The sequence below is a fragment of the Ambystoma mexicanum genome, chromosome 9, assembly GCF_040938575.1.
Source record: "Ambystoma mexicanum isolate Mex_15411 chromosome 9, UKY_AmexF1_1, whole genome shotgun sequence".
Taxonomy (NCBI): Eukaryota; Metazoa; Chordata; class Amphibia; order Caudata; family Ambystomatidae; genus Ambystoma; species Ambystoma mexicanum.
In genome coordinates this window covers 706,077,648-706,096,910 of record NC_090931.1, presented here as the reverse complement: position 1 = coordinate 706,096,910, position 19,263 = coordinate 706,077,648, and the positions used below count along the sequence as shown (strand labels likewise).

Genomic DNA, 19,263 nt, shown 5'->3' with positions numbered 1-19,263 from the left:
TCCCCGCTTTTAGTTCCTCTCTTGCCCAGTCATCTAGAAAAATGTAGGGATCAGCAGGAGCATGAGCTTTTCCATGGCAACCTCCACTATCTCATCAACTACCTCAGACAGATGACATGCAATGCATGCAATATGTGCCTGCATTCCTCATTCTGTCTCGCCAATTCTGTCCAAATTGCGTCACACCCTGATTTCTACCACCACCAACAGGAGGCTGCAAAGCTAGTGGCGATAAAGTATACTGCTAGGTGATGGGGCAACTGTGCCAGGCAGCAGTGGGCCATAATTGTTTGGTGGGGGAGAAATGTGGCTGACCCAGAGTTGGGGGGCTTTTGTTTTGCTTGCAAGAGCATGACCAGAGGTGAGCTGTCGTGTCATCTGCACCAACACTGCCGCCGGTGGGTGTTGCACTATGCAACATCTGTTGCACGTGAGATGCTCTCCTTGAACACATTATTCTGACCCAGCCTACAGTGCTTGCACTTTGAGGAGTTGCCAAAGGCACTCTAACTTGACTTGCCTCAATGAAATGTCTTCTGGCAGAGGATGCATCTACACTACCTGCCTCCCTCTGACAGTAACACCTTCTAACAAGCTGAAGAAGTCTGTGACCCATTACCAGATGGGCAGTGTTGTCTTGCGTGAGCATTCCTTTTGACATGACCTGACCCTCTTGAGGAAAGGCTGAGGCTAGCATATCCTTCCACATGTACAGGCAATGGTGAGTGGCCCCAGTCTCCCCCTTCTGGGACATTTTCTGCGGGACCATTCCTCACTCCTCCACTTGGTTCTCTTTGGACTCCTGTCACAACACCACCTCCTCTCTCCTCTGCCGCTCACCCCCTACACCTATGTGGCTACCTCTCCCCGCTGAGCTTACAGTATTACCCACTGCCGCCAAATCCAAGTTCATGGTATTAGTCTACCTTCTGCTGGTACTACTTGAATGGCTTTGCCTATACTACTTCCTCCTCTAGTTTGGTAGCCACATCCTTCTCTTTCTGCTACATTTCATTGTCCTCATTCTGTATCTCCCCTCCTTGGGCTCTTTTATCCCCGCCTCATGCTCCATGTCCCTCTACTCAAAACTACCTCTGTCTCCTAAAACAGTATCTCTCCATCTCAACCACTGTCTCCATGACCTCATACTTCAATTCAGCCGCCTACTGCCCCTCCTCATGGGGCTTTATCACTCCCTGTCGGCTGATTCCCTCAACGTCTGACATGGGAGAGGTGTCCAGATCCTCATATTCTCTCCCCAGCACTCCCTCCAAATAAAAGGGCAGCTTACCTAAGGTTCCAACTCGCAAACGTAGTGAAAAAGACAAAGGGATTCTCACGAGACTCACAAAATGGGAACGTGTACTCTAAACACAAAAACAGTAGGGAAGGTGACTGAGCACAGGAAAAATGTGTGGGCTTACACACAGGATTACAAGTGTTGGTAGGGCAGTGTTAGTCCCCAATTTTGATATGATATGATATGATAGTTTATTTATATAGCACCTATACACAATGTGTTTCAAAGCGCGTTCAAGGCAAGGGGGGGAACAAAGGAAAATACAATTACATTCTTACAGGCCATGAACAGTAAGGATGTGAAATGAACTATCGTACTCGGACTGATGACATTTCCGATAGTGCAAGAGCAAAGACATCGATAAGAAAGGGAGTGGGAGAGTGGGAAGGAAATGGAAACACACAGGCGACTACCATAATAGCCCTGATGGCATTTCTGGTAGAGCCGGAGAAAACAAAAGGTGAGTGAGAGGGGTGCAGAAAGGGAGGGGAGGAACAAAATAAGCGACTATCATACTAGGCCTGATGAGATTTCAGATAGTGCTGGAGGGGGGACAAGTAAGAGGGGGAAGGAAGGGAGGAGGAGACAGACAAGGTTGCTATCATTCTAGGTCCAGGGACAATTCTGATAGAGTAAGTGCATTGGAGAAAGTAATGGGAGAATGTTTTTGGAATGTTTTTGGAATGGCTGAAGACCTCTGATTGCCTGGTTGAAATCCCCTCTCAAGTTTCAGGCTTTGCAATTGGATGGAGGGCTTCCATCCACGCAGTGGGGTTCAACCTTCAAGAAACCCCATGGGAATACTCAGAAAAGTTTCATTTTCTCTTTGGTTACATTTTGAGAAGTTCCAGCGCCACTAGTGTGTATGATTGTACATATAGGTATGCGTCATTATGCAGGCAAGCCATGTTCGAAATACTGATGTAATATACCAAAGTTCAAATGTCATTAGTGCTCGCATATGTTTTATTCATATTTCTAATTTAAACAGTCTTCTAGTATTTTCCTAAATAATCCAACAGGTAAATGTGAGCTATGATATTTTCTTATGCTGTTACAGCATAATTGAAGAAAGTGATGACTGGAATGCCAGATAGATTAAATACAATTGCCAAGGCTCCATTACAAATCTGTAAACAAATGTTCATTTGGGCCCATGTCTGACCTTGTTCCCTGGTGCCTTGTGCTAACGCTTCAGTCAGCAGCCAAAATAATGCTTTTCGACTGATGTTTCATAAAGTTTTAAAGAAAACAGGCCCAGTGCTGTTTTGTTGATTTTTACTAACAATGTAGTGACCCTTCACCTTTTCCCATATAAGCAAAAGCAAAAGCAACCTGGGCACAAAGAAAGGGCGGGACCCATCACAATGAAGAATGGATGGAGTCGCACATATTCTTTCATGGACAGAGCAGCTGAGCCTGCTGAGTGTGCAGTTCTGGTGTGAGCGGGGGTATATAAGGGCAGGGTCTGCGAGCAGTGAGGAACCACTACCACCAGCCAACATGGGAAAGGTAAGAGCACTACTGTTATCCTATTTATCTGCATAATAACAGCCGAATTTTATTATATTTAATAAACTGATTTGATTAGATATCATAAGTAAATTTGAATAGCTACAGGTTGATTCGTTGGTGAAATTCATGGGGAGGCCGTCAGAATGTGAACCGGCCAGGTAATTACCCCACTAAGTGTTCATAACTCCCTTAAATGTTGGGCTAAATGAGCGCAGCTTGAGCATGATGGTAAAGAGCGCTTTTCCTGATTTTATGCATGGAGCGCTTAACTTGAATGCACACAATTGAATACATTGCATGCAGCAAACATGCTGTTCTCTCAGCAAAGATGTGCTCACATGAACTTATAATGTGTTGTACTAAAGCTGCTCAATTGTATTTACAATATTTCAATAAAGAAAACTCAGATCAGTAATATTTAAAATGCTAAACTGGATGTGTTATGTATAATTTCAATTAAAACTTTAAAACACATAAAAGAAAATCAGATTCAGAAAACAACAATCTTTCTATATGATTAAGACTTCGCTATCTGTTGCATGTAACTGTTTCTACCATGATTAAGAAAACAGGACTAAATGTAAAGCAAGAAATCTAAATATTTTTTCTATCCTAAATATTCTTTATAGATCACCTTCTACGAGGACCGGAATTTCGGCGGCCGCTCTTATGACTGCAGCTCTGACTGTGCCGACCTGAACCCCTACTTCAGTCGCTGCAACTCCCTCCGAGTGCACAATGGCTGCTGGATGCTCTATGAGCACCCCAACTACATGGGCCACCAGTATTACCTGAGGAGGGGGGAGTACCCCGATTACCAGCGGTGGATGGGTTACAACGACTCCATCCGGTCCTGCCGCATGATCCCAGAGGTAAGTAAGCAAAAAATAGCTGCCAGTGATTCCTAACAGATGCTTGCATTTTGCACTTAATCCACCCCCATAAGATAGCTGCGAGTATTTGTCATTGCACACATTTTATTGATCGTTTTCTGTGTAGAAATAGCAAGCTGATAAGCTTTGCAGAGAGCCAGAAGGGAACTTGTAATTGGCAAAAAAGAACTTAAACATGCGGAGGTAGTTTGCCATATTTCATTTTTATAACATATAATTTGCTGAATTCATGATTTTTATCAGCATGTAGAGGAATGCTACCTAGATCCAGCCCCGCCTGCCTCTGACGCTCCGCCCATAGATGTACATTAGTTAAGTTAGAATCAGACAGGATCCCAATGCCTAAAAGACATGACTCGCATGGGTGGGACCTTAAAATGCAATTTTTCTAAACCATGCATCTAGAGAATTAGATAACAGGGGGATTTAGGTGAAGTGGAAGAAGGGATTGTATTCTTCTCCCCTGTGTATTCCCCTTGGTAAGTGTGACCTCATACATCTACTGGGCACCCTGATAGTGCACAGAAAAAGTAGTAGGCAGACTACAATGCTCTACAATGCCCGCACTGAACTCTAATATGAAGAAGTTATTTAGATGTCCCAATAGGATTCACCCGCTCTAAAAGTTCCCTAAAGTATGTTTTTATTGTTAAAATATAGTTTCATCTGGATAAAAAGCTGATAGATATCTCTTTAAAATCCAGTATTTGGTAATAATGCTTTGCTCCATAGCAGCACCACCATCCTAAAGATATGCATTTGAAAGCTAAATCTATTTGTTCATATGCATTCTCCACCGAATTCTTGTGGCCTACTAACCTGCTATTGAGCCCTTCTTAGGGGATCTGGCATTTGCCATTTTAAGACTCTGTCTGGCTGAAATGGCTGGTTTTAGTGCTAATGATAGGTACAGTGCAAGAAACAAGTGTACCACTAATCTCAGAGCTTGCCAGTCACACCCACCAATTTATCTATTAATCAATGAAACGATCAAGACATAGTTTGAAGTTCTCAATCCACCTTTTGTATCAATACAAAATATTACAGCTTTTTCTAAAAAAAAGGGTGTGGGAGACCCTCCGAGAACCAACACGGGCAAATAACCTGTTCTCTGGGAAGGTGCCCACACAGGAGGCTCTACAACCACGTTTTAGATCACTGTACCTTTCACAGAGGAGAAATAAACATGTGCATATCATTCTGGTCCCACCCACGTTTTGGTTCTAGCAATGGGTTAATCCAAATCTTTGTTTATTTCCGATCATTATGATTCTCTCAGCAGCCCCGTAGACTCTAAAACACTATCCTAAAAATAAGTCAACTGATAGGGCTGTCCTCCTCTACACAAAAGAACTAGAAATCCCAGACTGCCAAGAGGACGCTGTAAATGCCAGAATTCTATGTATGATCATTGAAAACATTGTTGTTCACTAAATCTTTTGAACTGAACTCCCAAATGCCTACATTAGAAAAAGCTTCCAGCTCTATTTACACATTTTCATGGGGGCAATAAATGCCCCACAGAGTGAACTGAGCTCCTTTCAATGAAAGAGGAGTTTCCTTCCCGAACCACTAAGTACTCCAAATAATAAGCTCTTTCTGACAGAGAATAGAACAGTTTTTCTTAGTGCGGTTTCATTTTAGCTGCTGGTAACAAGAATGGAAATCAAAAATACACCTATGTAAGAGACAAGAAAAGCAAAATATGACTGTGAGATATACAGCACGAGGAGTGACTCACCAAACACTCATTTAGAGCTCTACTTACAATCCAAATTCCCATCAAAGGAGGGGGAGGTCCAACAAGGAAAGAAACCCTCAGGGAGCGATAGATCTTGAGTTGAGTTCTTAGAAGGCTGGGGTCTGAAAACAGGGAATGGCTCTATTTCGGGGGACATCCCTGCCAATTCGACAAGATCACAGGGGAAAATCAGTTCAATTATAGATTATTTATTTTTGTCCTTTGACCTTTTCGCCCAGAATGTTTTAATGATTGTAGATAAAAGGGGGGCAGTGACCATTGTAGGCTGACCCTGACGTTTGCAGAGATTGACTTTGAAGAGAAATATAGGCATGGTCAGCAGGTTGAGAGTAGGAAAGGGAGAATTAGCCTCCAAAAATATAAGACGGGGAGAGGTTGAATAAGTGCCTTAGTGAAACTCCTGACTTTATACTAAGGCATAATTGTACCCCGGTTAGCTTTACTAAATTCATCTGGTCCACCTGCCCACCGAGTGTGGGAGGAGGCGGGAAAAGGCAAGTGCATCGCCACGCGTTTGACGAAGCCACAATGCTGAAGAAAAAACGCTTGAAACAAGAATTAAGGAGTTTAAAAAAGTTGAATCTGGGTTCGAATGAAAAGGAAAAAAAATCTGAAGCACTACGCCAGTCATACAAACACTGGTCGGAAGGAAGGAAGGCATTGCGTCTCCAGTATGACAGTGAACATATGTTAAAGTTGGTGACAAACAGGGAGTCGGGTCATTTCTGGAAGGTGGTAAATGCATTGGAAGGGTGTTCGAAAAGCTCTCTTTGTAATTTGGTCCCGGGAAAAGATCTGGGTGGACTATCTCTCACCTTTGGCTCTTGTAAAAATTTGATCTCTGCAGATTTGCAGAGTGTTAAATGGGATCTACTGTTAGACACAACGAGTATGGAGGAAATGATTAAGAAGAGCTCGTCCTCCAAGGCAGCCAGCCCCAATGGGTCACTTATTCACTGTTAAAAGAGAATCCAACCACATGGGCCAAACTGTTAGTCTGGTTATTTGGGGAAATTCTGCTCAAGAAAGTGTTTCCTTCCACCTGGAAATCAGCTATAATAATACCACTCTTTAAAGGGGGGGGCCGCTTGTCACCACTCATTTATCGTCCAATCGCCCTTTTAGATATTGAGGGGAAACTTTTTATGAAGATCCTCTTGGGTGAGTTTGAGAAATGGGTAAAAGATAACAAAATCCTCTCTAAGTTCCAGACTGGCTTTCGTAAGGGCCTCTCAACAGCTCTACATAGGGTTGCACTCAATGTAATATCAGAGAAAATGGGCAAGTGTAGAGGAAACTCGTTGTATGGGGCCTGGGTGGATTTTTCCAGAGCTTTTGATAAGGTGGACAGGGGCAAATTGTGGACAAAGCTAAGAGCTTGGGGCATCCCTGAAGGGCTTCTTGCCATGCTGATCGAATTCCATAAAGAAAATACTATAAGAATACAACTCGATGAGGAAGGTAATTTATCTGAGCCCATCAAAGTGGAAAAGGGGGTTAGGCAGGGCTGCCTGGGTACCCTGCTGTTTTTCAATTTATATTTGGCAGACGCGGGGGACTGTTTGAAGCCAAGTGCGTTGGCCAGTCCAGTGATTGGAAGATCAAGGGTTCACTGGCTGGCCTACGCAGATGACGTGGTCCTTCTGGATTGTTTGCCTGTGGGACTCCAGAGATTTTTGAATGGACTGGATAGTTACGCTAGAGAGAATGGTCTCTCCCTTAATACAAATAAATCAAAGATTTTGGTGTTCAGACAAAGATCTAGAAAACTACCTTACAGTCAATGGGAGATAGGAGGACATAACATTGAGAGAGTAGAAGAATTGGTATACATGGGCTTAAAAATGTATGCCTCTCCTGCTAATTGTAAGGTGGAAAAGGATTTGCAAAATAAAATGTTGCCACTAGTGGTCCAGATGAAAACAATTTTTTGTAAAATATTGTAAATTCTCTATTATTCCACTGCTTTGCTTCTACAAAGCAAAGGTTATACCAGTCATACTTTATGGGCTCGAAACCAAACCCCTTCTGTGGTGTACAGATTGGCAGAAAGGGGAGGGTATGGTGTAGAAGAAAGTGCTCAATCTTCCAATGAGTGTCTCCATGGGTCTCCTCAGATTCGAACTTGGGTTAAGCTTCTTGAAAACTATCGCAGAATGGAAATCAATGTCTCTTTTCAGGCTCATCTCTGTCGCACAGGAAAACTCTTTATCTGGGGATATCAGAGAGCATTGTGAGAGGGGAGGTTCAGAGAGTCTGAGAAAATTGGAAACTTGGGTTCAGGCTGAATTATTAAAGGCAAATACAGATTTGGACACTTTGCTACATAATCCCTGTAAGGCGAACAAAAAGTTGGTAGAATTGGATTGGATCATAACAACAGACTTGATGAAGGTGAAAGCAAGATCCAACCAATTCATAGTAGAAGAAATGATTCTGGGGTTCTGACCGAGTTATCTGGGCAAATTTCTGGACTGGAAAATAAGGAACAATTTTCTCAGAATTCGATTAAACACAGCAAGAACTGGCGAAATCTTAGCACAAATAGGCCAAGGGGATCAGGCTGCAAAGCTTTGTGATGGATGCTCGAATCCAACAGCTCAAACCTTGAAACATCTCCTAATGGATTGTCAAGGAACTGGAGAAGCCAGATCTCGTCTTTTTGTCAGATTTGGCTTTAAGAGTGCCAATTTAGTACCAGAAATGTTTTGGGACCGTTCAATTGCTGGTGTTTACAATCCTTTCACAGTCGCAGTTGTGCAGGTGCTAGCTTGCTTCAATATTGTTTACTAACCATTCTCTCATTATGTCCAAATTCTACATTGATCTCACCTCTTTCCGCTGGTTCTTCAAAAAGTTTGAAATTATTGTAGAATGCTGCTTGTAAAGCCATAGGAATGCTACAGTGATCATAATAGTGTTTGGGTTGAATCGGAAATTTTTATAAGAAAGATCTTTTCCATTTTTAGTTTCATTGCTGTTTAATTTTTATATAGTGGTTTACAATGAGTGGGTTTTCTATGTGTTAATTATGTGTATTTTGTAATGTGTTTGTAGATGGTAATATGTTGCTTGTCTTTTATTTCCCTTTGTGAATTGTTTCTCGTTTGTCTGTTTAAAGGAATCATTCAGTCGTGAATCGTTTTGTAAAAGGTTGTTTCAACCAAACACAATAAAAAAATAAAAAAATAATAATAATTCCCCTTGTGGATCAACTTTCTTGACACATTCAATTGCATTAGCAGGAGGTAAAAGATGAGATTCAGGAAAGTATGAAATAAAAGTGATTGGTGTTAACATTGATTTAAGCCAGGAAAAATGCAATTAAAAAAACTGTCAATCACCACAAATACATCGGTTTTGAAACCTATATTGCTTGCTACTAGAATTACTTGTTTTGTCCATCATATCTGGCCAAAGATAATTTAAATGTAGTCACTACTTCCTATGGGACTTTTGTCAACTTTACATTGATATCTAATTCAATAAACCTCAGCATTCGTAAGTGTTCTTATAGTGTGGTGCTGACCCACAAAGGTTTTTGTTTGTCCATAGTTAACATGTTTTAAAATTCAATTAGCGGCACAATCTCTTGCAAGGCCATTTCCATTTCTGACAATATCTTCATACTAATATCACTTTTTAAACTCTTTAGGACGCTTTTACCCTGACAAGCAAACAATCAAGGAACACCGTGCATAGGCTAGGGGGCCAGATGGTTGCAGTGTTTGTTCAGCATAGATGTATTACAGGTGTTGTGAAATTACTACGATGGAGAGATGTAATTTCGAATCATGTCTGGATCAAACAATGGATGAGCGGCCCCATTCTGGAATTCCTATGTCAGTGCATAGAAATCCAGTATTAGCACTTGCAGTCAAGCTTGAATATTTCAACTTTTAAGAAAACTGTCAAGGATTTAAGATGCTCAGGGGAATTCAAGATCCTGAGGCCATGATCTTGAAGAGACTGGGCCTATGCTTTGTCACTTAAATTTGCTTGGGTAGTGAGGAGTGAGGTTCTGAGGATATCCCCGCCACTTGTTCCAGAGCATTTTATGCATAGTGCAGGTTACTTTGGATTAATATTAATCCTGAGCTCCAGGAGCAAGATTAGTATCTTTAACGCAAATTTAGCATGCTCATACCCTCTTCTATATGAGGTAGCAGTAGTCTAGGCAGGCATGACTCAGTTTCAACTGTTGGTATGTTTTTAGGAGTGGGGGAGTTTTTAGAGCATTGATAGCTGGCAATAGGTGGTTTTGCCTTCTTTATTTTCTTTATGGGGTGTAGGTCAGATATAAATCAAAGAATATGCCAATGTTCTTAAACATTTGCAACAGAGCTGGGGTTGGAATCAGTATATATGGCCTTATGAAGGGAGCTCTTTTCTTCATCGCTGCACAATTTCAACAACCCTGTTTTGGATCAGTAGCGGTACAGACAATTTCCCTTCATCTAATAATAATTTTATCATAGCACTTTATCTGTGGCTGTTCCTCTGTCTCTTTGACAACATTTTCTCTTTTGGTTCTGAATTTCCCTTAATGTGATTCAGTCACCTGAGCAAGGAGACACATGTTTCTGATAGGGCTTGGTTGCTCCCTTGATTACTTGATAGCTGTCAATCCACCACAATACCTGATATTTCTATGTATTCACCCAAAGGTTTAATCTCAATATTACATTGTACAATACTGCTGCCTGAAGAAACATTGTTATGCAATTGAACTGGTTGATGTTCTTCATCAAAGGAGCTGATATGTGTCTTCATGGTGTTGGCGAGTGTGGTCTCTGCTCCTTTGGATGGCCTGTCTGTTAGACAGCTATGAAGTACTCGGTAAAGCTTAACATATTGTTTGTTGTGACGTAGCAGTAGTATATTGAAGCATGACTCAGTTCGAACTGGTGATATGTTTGTAGGATTGGGAAGAATTTTCAGATCATGGATAGCTGGGAATAGGTGCTTCTGCTTTCTTTCTTCTGGTGGAGTTCAAATATGAATTAAAGATGATGCCAACATTGCTGAACTTTTGCACCAGGGCTGAAGTGGAGCCTAGTATATAAGGCATTGTGACGGGGTCTCTTTTCATCATCATCACCCAGTTTCTTGGTGTTGGTGAGTGTGGTCTCTGCTCCTTTGGCTGGCCTGAGGCCTGATTGACAGTTGTGAAGTATTGTGTTGAGCTTCACATAGTTGTTGGGTCATTCCAGTTCCAACATTTTACATGCATGTTATAAATGGACTGTAGTATATATATACAATGGGTCTGTGGGGATTGCTTCACAATGCGGGTGACTATTTATTTATTTATTTATATTTTAGTCAAATCTGACCTTTACAAATCAGTTCTCCAACATTTAAAATACAAAATAAAAGAATAATTACATTTGTATTACATAAGAGCTAAAGAAAACTCGATTTTGTTTAAGAAAAGCTCAAAATCGATATAAACGAAGGATAACCAGACAGGAATAAAAAAAGAAACAACCTAAAAAAGAAAAGAAAAAATACAAAAGAATAAAAAGACAACTAGGCAGAGAGGCCAAGCTGTAGTAACTGAGTCAGCTGTCTCTTGTCTATTCTCTCTTTAGACCGGAGGTCACCAAATGGTCGATCGCGGGCGACAAGTAGCTCGCCTGAGCCTCTTCAGTCGCCCGTGCTGGAGATACCGAAAAATAAACACTTTCTTAAATTATATTATTTAATGTTGTGTTTTGCAGCTATATTCCGTGTTCAGGATCCAAACCCTGGTCGTCCCATTTACAGGGGGGGGGGCTTGGCTGCTGTGCCACTTGCAGCTGCTTATAAATTCACTGACAGATGTCAGTATTGCTCTGCTTGTGCAGGCCGCCTGTGGTACCATTGATGGCCTTGTGCGCCCCCATGACACTGTCTTGCTTAAGCAAGATGCTCTTTTGCCAGAGATGTCAGAGGGGCTGGGGCAGGATCAGGTTCATTGTGACCACGCAATGAAAATATCACAGTAGCACTGCCGCTCGCCTGGAAATGTTCAAAATAATACTTATAAAATGGTGCAATTTCTTTCATGTGGCTTCTTTCCAAACTCCACACTGTACTTTTCCACTTTAAATCATTTCCATGACACAGGTACACCCACTTTTAGTACATTAAGCGATCCATAGACATGCTGTACAGTAGAAGCCTACCAGGGAGCTCAGCAGGTTGACACACCGATGCTGAGATGTTATATATTCAAATCTGCAGGTTGTTAATTGTATGACTTTTTGCAATACCTTATAAAAAAAAGTGCTATAAAATGTATTTGGCCAGGGCATGGGTTGGGCTGGTTGCTTGCTTATATTCAGGGCAGAGGTGGGGGTATTTCTGCCCCTGTAGTGAAAATCAAAAGTTGACACCCGTGAAAACACAGTTTAATTTCCTAAAAACTGCTGTCAGCACAACAGAAGCATGTATTTGTGATTGACCAGTTTGACAAGCATATAAATTCTTTATAAATATAACCTGTGCTAAAACACAGAGGGGCACACAAATAACAGAGTATATGTGGTGTCTGACAAAAAAAACATTTCAAAGAAAACTAGTGAACGCAAGCAGCATTTTTCAATTTGGAAATTACTTCTGTTTTTTATGGAAGTGTGAAATGCACATTTGGCAAACAACAGTGTGCCCAGCATTTACAGAGCCTGCATAAAACGCAAAGGAAGGGGCACATAAATTACAAGGTATTTGTGTGGTAGTCCAACAAATATCTATCTTTTTATGAGACAGCTACTAATAAATATTAATTCAACAAAGAGGTTTTTGAAGTTCTTAATATAATTGTGAAGGCATATGTTATTCCATCTGTTTATAGAGGGGAAATAATTGGGGCTAAAAATAATGGGTACAAATTCAGATGTTTATAAATATCCCCACCCCGATATCGCTCGCTAGTAGCTCTCCATTGTTGGCCTCCACTACAAGGAGCTCTAGCTAACGTAAAGGTTGGAGACCCCTGCTTTAGACCAATTGATCATTCAAAGGTAATGTGATCATAGGTGACAGGCAGTCCTCAGATCTCCCACAGTTCTTTTGATTCGGCTACAGATTAGTGTCTACATTTTCTCAATCTCCCACTGATAGTAGTCACACTTTTGCTAAGACCTGGCCTACTGCTATGGTTAGGGCTGTGTTGGGCCCTGAGATCAGCAAATTCCAAAATTGGCTGATGACAGCCATTCAACTCTATCCACAAATTTAGAGAAATGGCGTGATCTTGTATCCCAAGTCCCTTCGCAGTCTAGGAGCAAATGACTTATATTTTGCTTAGTTGGTTCTGCACAAATATCACACAGGATAATGGCATTGTGCTCTTGTCCTATGATTTTTAAAATTTCTCCTGTATGGATTAGATTTTATCGTGTCCTAAGAAATATAGTTTGTGATTCCCAATTTGGATGCTTTTGTAGGTATTTTGGAAGCTATTCTAGCTTTTTGTCCACTATTAGAAAGCTGTTTTTAGGTTTTACGTGCCTCATTTTTAACCCTGTTCTGATCCAATCCATCGTTTCAGTTTCCTTTTTTACTTTCAACGGATTAACCTTCAGAACTTCCGCCGATGAATCGGCCTCTGTCAGGATTCTACACACTTTTACTTACAGATGTTCGAGTATTTTTGACTTGCCTGTTAGCATCTGACGTTTTATGTCCTCATATAATGAGTTTTCTTGTGGTTCTACTATCAGCCTAAAGAGTGAGAGGAGTCTCCAAACTACTTGTTGCTCCAGCAATTTTAGCCCAAGTTCCAATCTTAGGGCCGACATGGAAAGACAATTTGGCAAGCCTAACAACCTTTTCCATATCTGGCCTTCCACCTTTTACCAATCTATTTTCCATAGTGTTGGTTTGGCCTCCAGGCCGTATAGAATAACAGGAATTATTTTAGCCACATAGAACTTTACCAGCGGTATAATGGAAAATTTGCAAAATTCCAAAAGAATCTTTTTCATCTGTGGTACAGCTTTCTCGACTTTTAGCCTTATTTCTTCTTCAATTTTATTAAATGATGGAGAAGCATGTACCACATACCCCAAATACACTAGCTCTTCTATTCTCAGAATCACTTGACCTTCCAGGAACCTACTTGTGTAGTTTACTCGCTTTTTTGGGTGCTTCAGCACTAGGATTTTTGATTTCTTAGGGTTTACTAGAAGACCATTTACTTTAGTATATTCACTTAGGCCATTCAACAAGTGTTGCAACCCTACCGCCGTTCTGCATAGACAAGCCAATAAACCTTGGTTGTATTTAGTTTAGGGCTCGCCATTGTCCATGATTGCAGAAAAGGCCCCAAGTCTGACAGGTAGAAATATAAAAATATGGTGCTTGTTCTGCCAGGAGAGACAGCGTTAGGCCATTTAGTGTGGTAGCCATACCTTTTCTGAATCCTGTTTGGAATTTGGAGACTATCTTTGTTTTCTTTGCCCAGCTCTCTAGCTCTGTCAGAATTATTCTCATAAAGATTTAACTTTCGATGTCGAGGAGAGCGATTGGCCTATAGTTCTCTGGTTGCGACTGATCTCCCCCTTAAAGAATGGTATAATGAAATCTTGTTTCCAGGAGGAAGGAAACATTTGATTCTCCAATATTTCATTATAAAGGTTGAATTGAAGGTTCTCCCAGTTTTAACGTTGTTTTTAGGACGTGGTAGGTTAGCCCATTGCGTTTTTCAATCTGCTGATTTCTCTTCTTAGACCTCTTTTATACATCCATTTTTTTTCATCAAATGTATGTTGATTTCCCAAGCTCTGCTTGCACTTGGTGGGTGTACAGTCCAAATACATTTCTTAGAACATTCAGGTTTACAGTTTTCCTTTGGTTCACTTAAAGGAATGCTAGTGAGTTTATCATTGAGTTTCTTCCCCTCTCTCTTGTATTTTACCAATGTTGCTTTCCCTTTTCTCAGGGACAAATCGTGGGCATATTTATCGGATTATATTTTGTCAAAGTCTGGTATATTGATTTTTATACGAGCATAGTCACTCCCTTCTCCCCATATAATTTCAATGTGTGTGTCCTTTGTTTGAATAACTTCAGAGGCAAAAAAATAGTCCATTGTGGAGAAGGAGTTACCTCGTGACCAAGTTGGTTTTGCTGGCCTTTCACCTAAGGTCGAACCATTTAACATACTGAGTCCCCATGAGTTAAGATAGTCCACCCATTGCCTTCCAGTCTTTGTTTTTTTACTTGCCCATTTTGGTTTGTTTTCACTATTCTGTGCTCATATACATTGGGCATTCAAGTCGCCTCCTAAGATTACATTGGCGTCGCCATGAAGTAGGGCTATCTTTTCCATTGCTACAGATAGCAACAGCTAGAAGTTTTGGAGATGCATTCAGGATGGGTTCCAGTACACATTCACTATAATGAGATGTGTCTGTACCCCTTTTGTATCTATCCCCACTTTACATGTGAGAATACCACCTTTTTCAATATGTAATAGTGTAATATCTCTACTTAGTGAGTTATTAACTCCCAGCAGTAGCCCACCTGATGGCCGACCCATGGCTTTCTGTGATGCTGGTATTGAGAAAACTGTAAATCCTTCTATTTGTATTGGATGTGTATGCCAGGTCTCCTGGAGTAATATTATATCAGTATTACCGAAGAGTGTTCTTTTCAATTTATTTGTTGTAAATGTATTTGGACCACAGGTGTTCCAGCTTGTGACTTTTATTTCATCTTGCCTAAAGGTTCTGAGAACCCAAGCCTAGCTTCTGGAGTACCTGTGTAAGGATTTCGGGAAGTGTGGCCAGCGTACTTACTTTCGTGTCCCCATTGTTCACATTGGGGCTCGAGGAAGCGTGCTGTTTTGGTGCTCCCATTATTCTTGTATTTGGTACATTGTCATTCCAAGTCCCCATTTCTTTTTCATTTTCCTCTCCCTCCAGTAAGTTATCTAGGACCTGCAGATGGATTTTTTCTAACTCCTTTTTGTTATTTTTTATTGCCTTCCATGCCTTTGATGATGTAAATCCCATCTCTACCAATTTTGGATTACTTCTACTCGGAAAATTAACATACTCCATGTCTCCTGTATCGAAGAGAAAAAGATTTGGAATCTTGTTAAAGTAAACAAGAATTGCCCTCCTGCAAAGTGAGGTGTATTGCGGGATTTTATTTGTTGCCTTAAGCCACAGTTTTGAAAGTGCATAATCCTGGTCATCAGAATTGTCCACTATAGGCTGAAGCAGGTGCTGTGAAATTTCTCTTTGACAAGGCCCTTGCGGACTTGTCTATGCTACTTCTTTATATTCATCTCCTAGCACCTTTGTTTTGCCTTGTTCGTGTTTGCTCACAATCTGCAGAGGCGAGATTGCATTTCTTTGTGAGGATCGTTGCAAGAAGATCAGAGCAATTTTTCTAATTGGTTCAACTGCCGGGGCAACCTTTTTTTTCAGTAGGCACTTAATCCCTGGTCTTTACGAATATTGGTGCCCATGGAGGACCCTTTCTTGGGGGACAATTCTTTGTAGAGGATTTCCCTCTTTCTTCTTCTACTGAATCAGGATGGCTTATGGGATGATCTTCTATTTGGTTCTTTAACAATTCAGTTTGAAGCCCCACACTAACACTGTTTTTCTTTGTGTAATCCGATGCTGCCGGATTTTGGGTTAGATTTGTTACCTTTTTGCCAGCTTTTCTCCTCTCTCCTTGTACCATTATCTTCCATTATTATCCTTTTCCTCTCTTGTCAATTGAGTCCCTCTGTTCCTTATCTTGTGTGTCTTTCTGTATTAAAGTTACATTATCTTTGTTTTGCAATTGTTCATTGATAATCAAGATTTTCCCCTTTTGTTTATTTATTTGGCTGTTCTTTTGGTTTTTTCTAAGAACTATTGGAAATGCAGTTGTGCATTTCCTTCTGGCTTCTTTTTTCCTTGCTGTCCTCCTTCCCTTTGAGAGTTGGTTTCCAGCTTCTGTCCATTCTGGAGAAAGCATGTTCTGATTTTGTTGCGGATTGCCGTGCTCAATTACATGAGGCTCACTTAATCCGTCCTCTATTTCTTCCACAACGTATGCCAATCTTCTGAATTCTTCTAAAACAGATTCAGAAAGAGGTGTATCGTCGAAACAGTTGTTGTCAACCTCTTCTCCTTTATAAATTTCTTTGGCTCCATCTCGTTCTATTTTTTGGGCCTTAAGGAGGGATAGAATTTCCGACAATAATCCATCAGGCTTCCACCAGAATAATGTCCTCTGTGACACTCGCAACAGTAGTGTCTTTTTGTGTAGCCACTTTTTGTAGAAAGTCATAGTTAGGTAGGGACTCATGTTTTCCATGATTCGGTATATCCCAGATCTCATGTTGGAGATCAATCACCCTTTTCGTTTGCTTCTCCCCACAAAAGTGCTCTTCTATTTTGTTTTGGATTTTTTTAGTAGTAGTGGTATATTCCAATCCATGCTTCCAGAGGTGTACAGTATCAGATACTGCATTATTTGCGTCCAGACGCCCTGTGTGCACCTGCGCTATTGCTGTTATATTTGATGCCATTACTGAGATGCCAGCTGTACATGGTGTAGATTGTGTATCTTGTGGTACTATCTCCTCTAAATATGACCCGTCCCATTCTGGGCAACTACAGTCATCTTGAAGGGCCTTACTACGCAGCTTCATGTTCTCTTGAGATTGTTTTTGAATGATAACTTTGTTTATGTCCTATACCAGCCACAGTCTAGAACCAGTTTGCTCGCACGCGCAGTATGTATCAAGACTCACTTCGATCTTTGAACGGCACTACGGCGCCAATACAGTGCAATCCCAGTCTTTGCTTAATAATCAGAGCATGCTGTCGCTTAGAAGGATACCTTATGAGTTCTGCCGTCGGTCCCCTGGTGTACTTCTCTCATGGATGGTATCACTCCATGCTCTCCCAGAGCTCTAAACAGTCTCTAAAACAGTCCTGCTCACCGCCCTTGTCACCGCGCCGGGCTTCTCCGGGTAACTATTGCATACTTTAAGGTTTCTAGGAAAATGATCAGGGACTATACAAATTAGTGTCAAAGCTGTGCCTGTTAAAAATATGTATTCAGTGCAATCAAATCATAGCTGTAGCTGATGCAGTACCATGCAGAAAAGAGGTTTATGTGTTGCATACCCATGATGGTATGCATAGGAAGCTGTGTGGCGCAGCACATAAACATAGAGCCGGGCACATATGAACAGAAACAAGACTAATCTGATCTGCTCACGATTATGTTGTTATTTATTGTTAAGGGGTCCACATCCTGAAGCCGGCTATATCAAGTTATTGGCCCACCTCTCAAACTCCTCAGACCATCACCAAAGTCCACTGCATGGAGATAGCTGTTTTGGGACTACCCCTAAGGTAGTGACATCAGATTCTGCAATTTTGCTCTTGTGTGGTAAATTGGACAATGGCATTTTAGGCAACCTCCAAGATGGTCAAACATTCTTGGGTCCTTGGTGTGAACAGGGTCTGTTGATGCACTCCCTCTAATAGGAAATGAGCTGCCGGTTGGGTTTGGCAGACCATTTAAACAGAATTCGGCAATACACAAATGAGAACTACCTGCAGCTGGCAATGTGACAACATGCTAAGTGTATCAGCACATGTAGTGTGATATAATCCTCTTCCAGAATATCATCAATAAAAAGCCCTCAGTGTCTGGCACAAGAAAGACATTTGGACCAAGAAACATTTTAAGTAATAAGGTCCTTAAATATCAGATCTTCTGGTCTTTACCTAAATTGCTTGTATGAATGGACTGGGTGAACACAACTAAATGATGTATTTGAACACAAGTGGTGTCCTTGGTTTTTTCTGAAAAAAAAGCTTTTAAATTATATTTACTTATTATGTTTCCTATCATAGCATCGAGGCTCCTTCAGAATCAGGCTGTACGAGAGAGGTGACTTTGGGGGCCAGATGATGGACTTCACTGATGACTGCCCCAATGTTTACGACAGGTTCCACTTCAATGACATCCACTCCTGCAATGTTCAGGACGGGCACTGGATCTTCTATGAGGAGCCCAACTACAGAGGACGTCAGTACTACCTGAGACCCAGCGAGTACAGGAGATACAGCGACTGGGGAGCCATGAGCCCCAGGATTGGCTCCTTCAGACGTGTAGATTATATCTAAAGTCCCCAAAATGATTCCAATGTAACTTATTAAGAGCTTATCAATAAAGCATTTCTCACTAAGATGTGTTTTTGACTTCTTAATTGTCAATATGCCTCTTTGTATAAATAAGAGATTGCAGCAACTAACTGATAATATAATAATGATTATGTAGGTCGTTAAGTGAGGGTTAGGCAAGTAAGTATGGTTATTGTTTGAAACAAGATGGTTTTATGGAGTCGGTGGACACTTTCCAGTGTCCTTTTGTTTTCACAACATTAAATGTAAAATCTTTATACAACTGCAACAGAATCAATTTTATGATGCATTCACATTCCAACACAGGAAAGTTAAACTGGAGCCACATACCAAAAATGTATATTCTAGCAGCTGAATTACTTCAGAATATTCTATTACTTCATTTTGTCACCTCTGTATTGTTTGTCTCTTGGTTTTAGGTTCAGTGACAATGGTGGCAGTTAATTTCCCTTTCAATATTTAAGTGTAACTTAAAACAAGTCAAAAGTAAGTAAATATCCCAGAAACACAAATCTTCACAATACATTGCTGGATCCAAATATGGATGCAGAGATTTAGGAAGTGAAGAGAGTGTATTATATTTATGGCAAATGGCACAATATAATTCAGTGAGTGATCAATGATTACAGGAGCAAGAGC

General features: G+C 40.9%; 1 protein-coding gene across 2 annotated transcripts; it reads left to right on the top strand.

Annotated features, from left to right (window-relative positions):
- The first annotated feature begins 502 nt into the window (after positions 1-502).
- LOC138489693 (gamma-crystallin M2-like) lies at positions 503-18,606 on the top strand. Of its 2 annotated transcripts, XM_069617340.1 has the most exons (4): positions 503-518; positions 2,799-2,812; positions 3,445-3,687; positions 18,334-18,606. In XM_069617340.1, exons 2-4 carry the CDS (start codon positions 2,804-2,806, stop codon positions 18,604-18,606), a joined length of 525 nt encoding a protein of 174 aa, XP_069473441.1. In that variant the 5' UTR covers positions 503-518; positions 2,799-2,803. The 2 variants fall into 2 exon arrangements, with proteins under 2 accessions (XP_069473441.1, XP_069473440.1); XM_069617339.1 differs by lacking the exon at positions 503-518 and having other exon boundaries at positions 2,804-2,812.
- Positions 18,607-19,263: the final 657 nt, after the last annotated feature.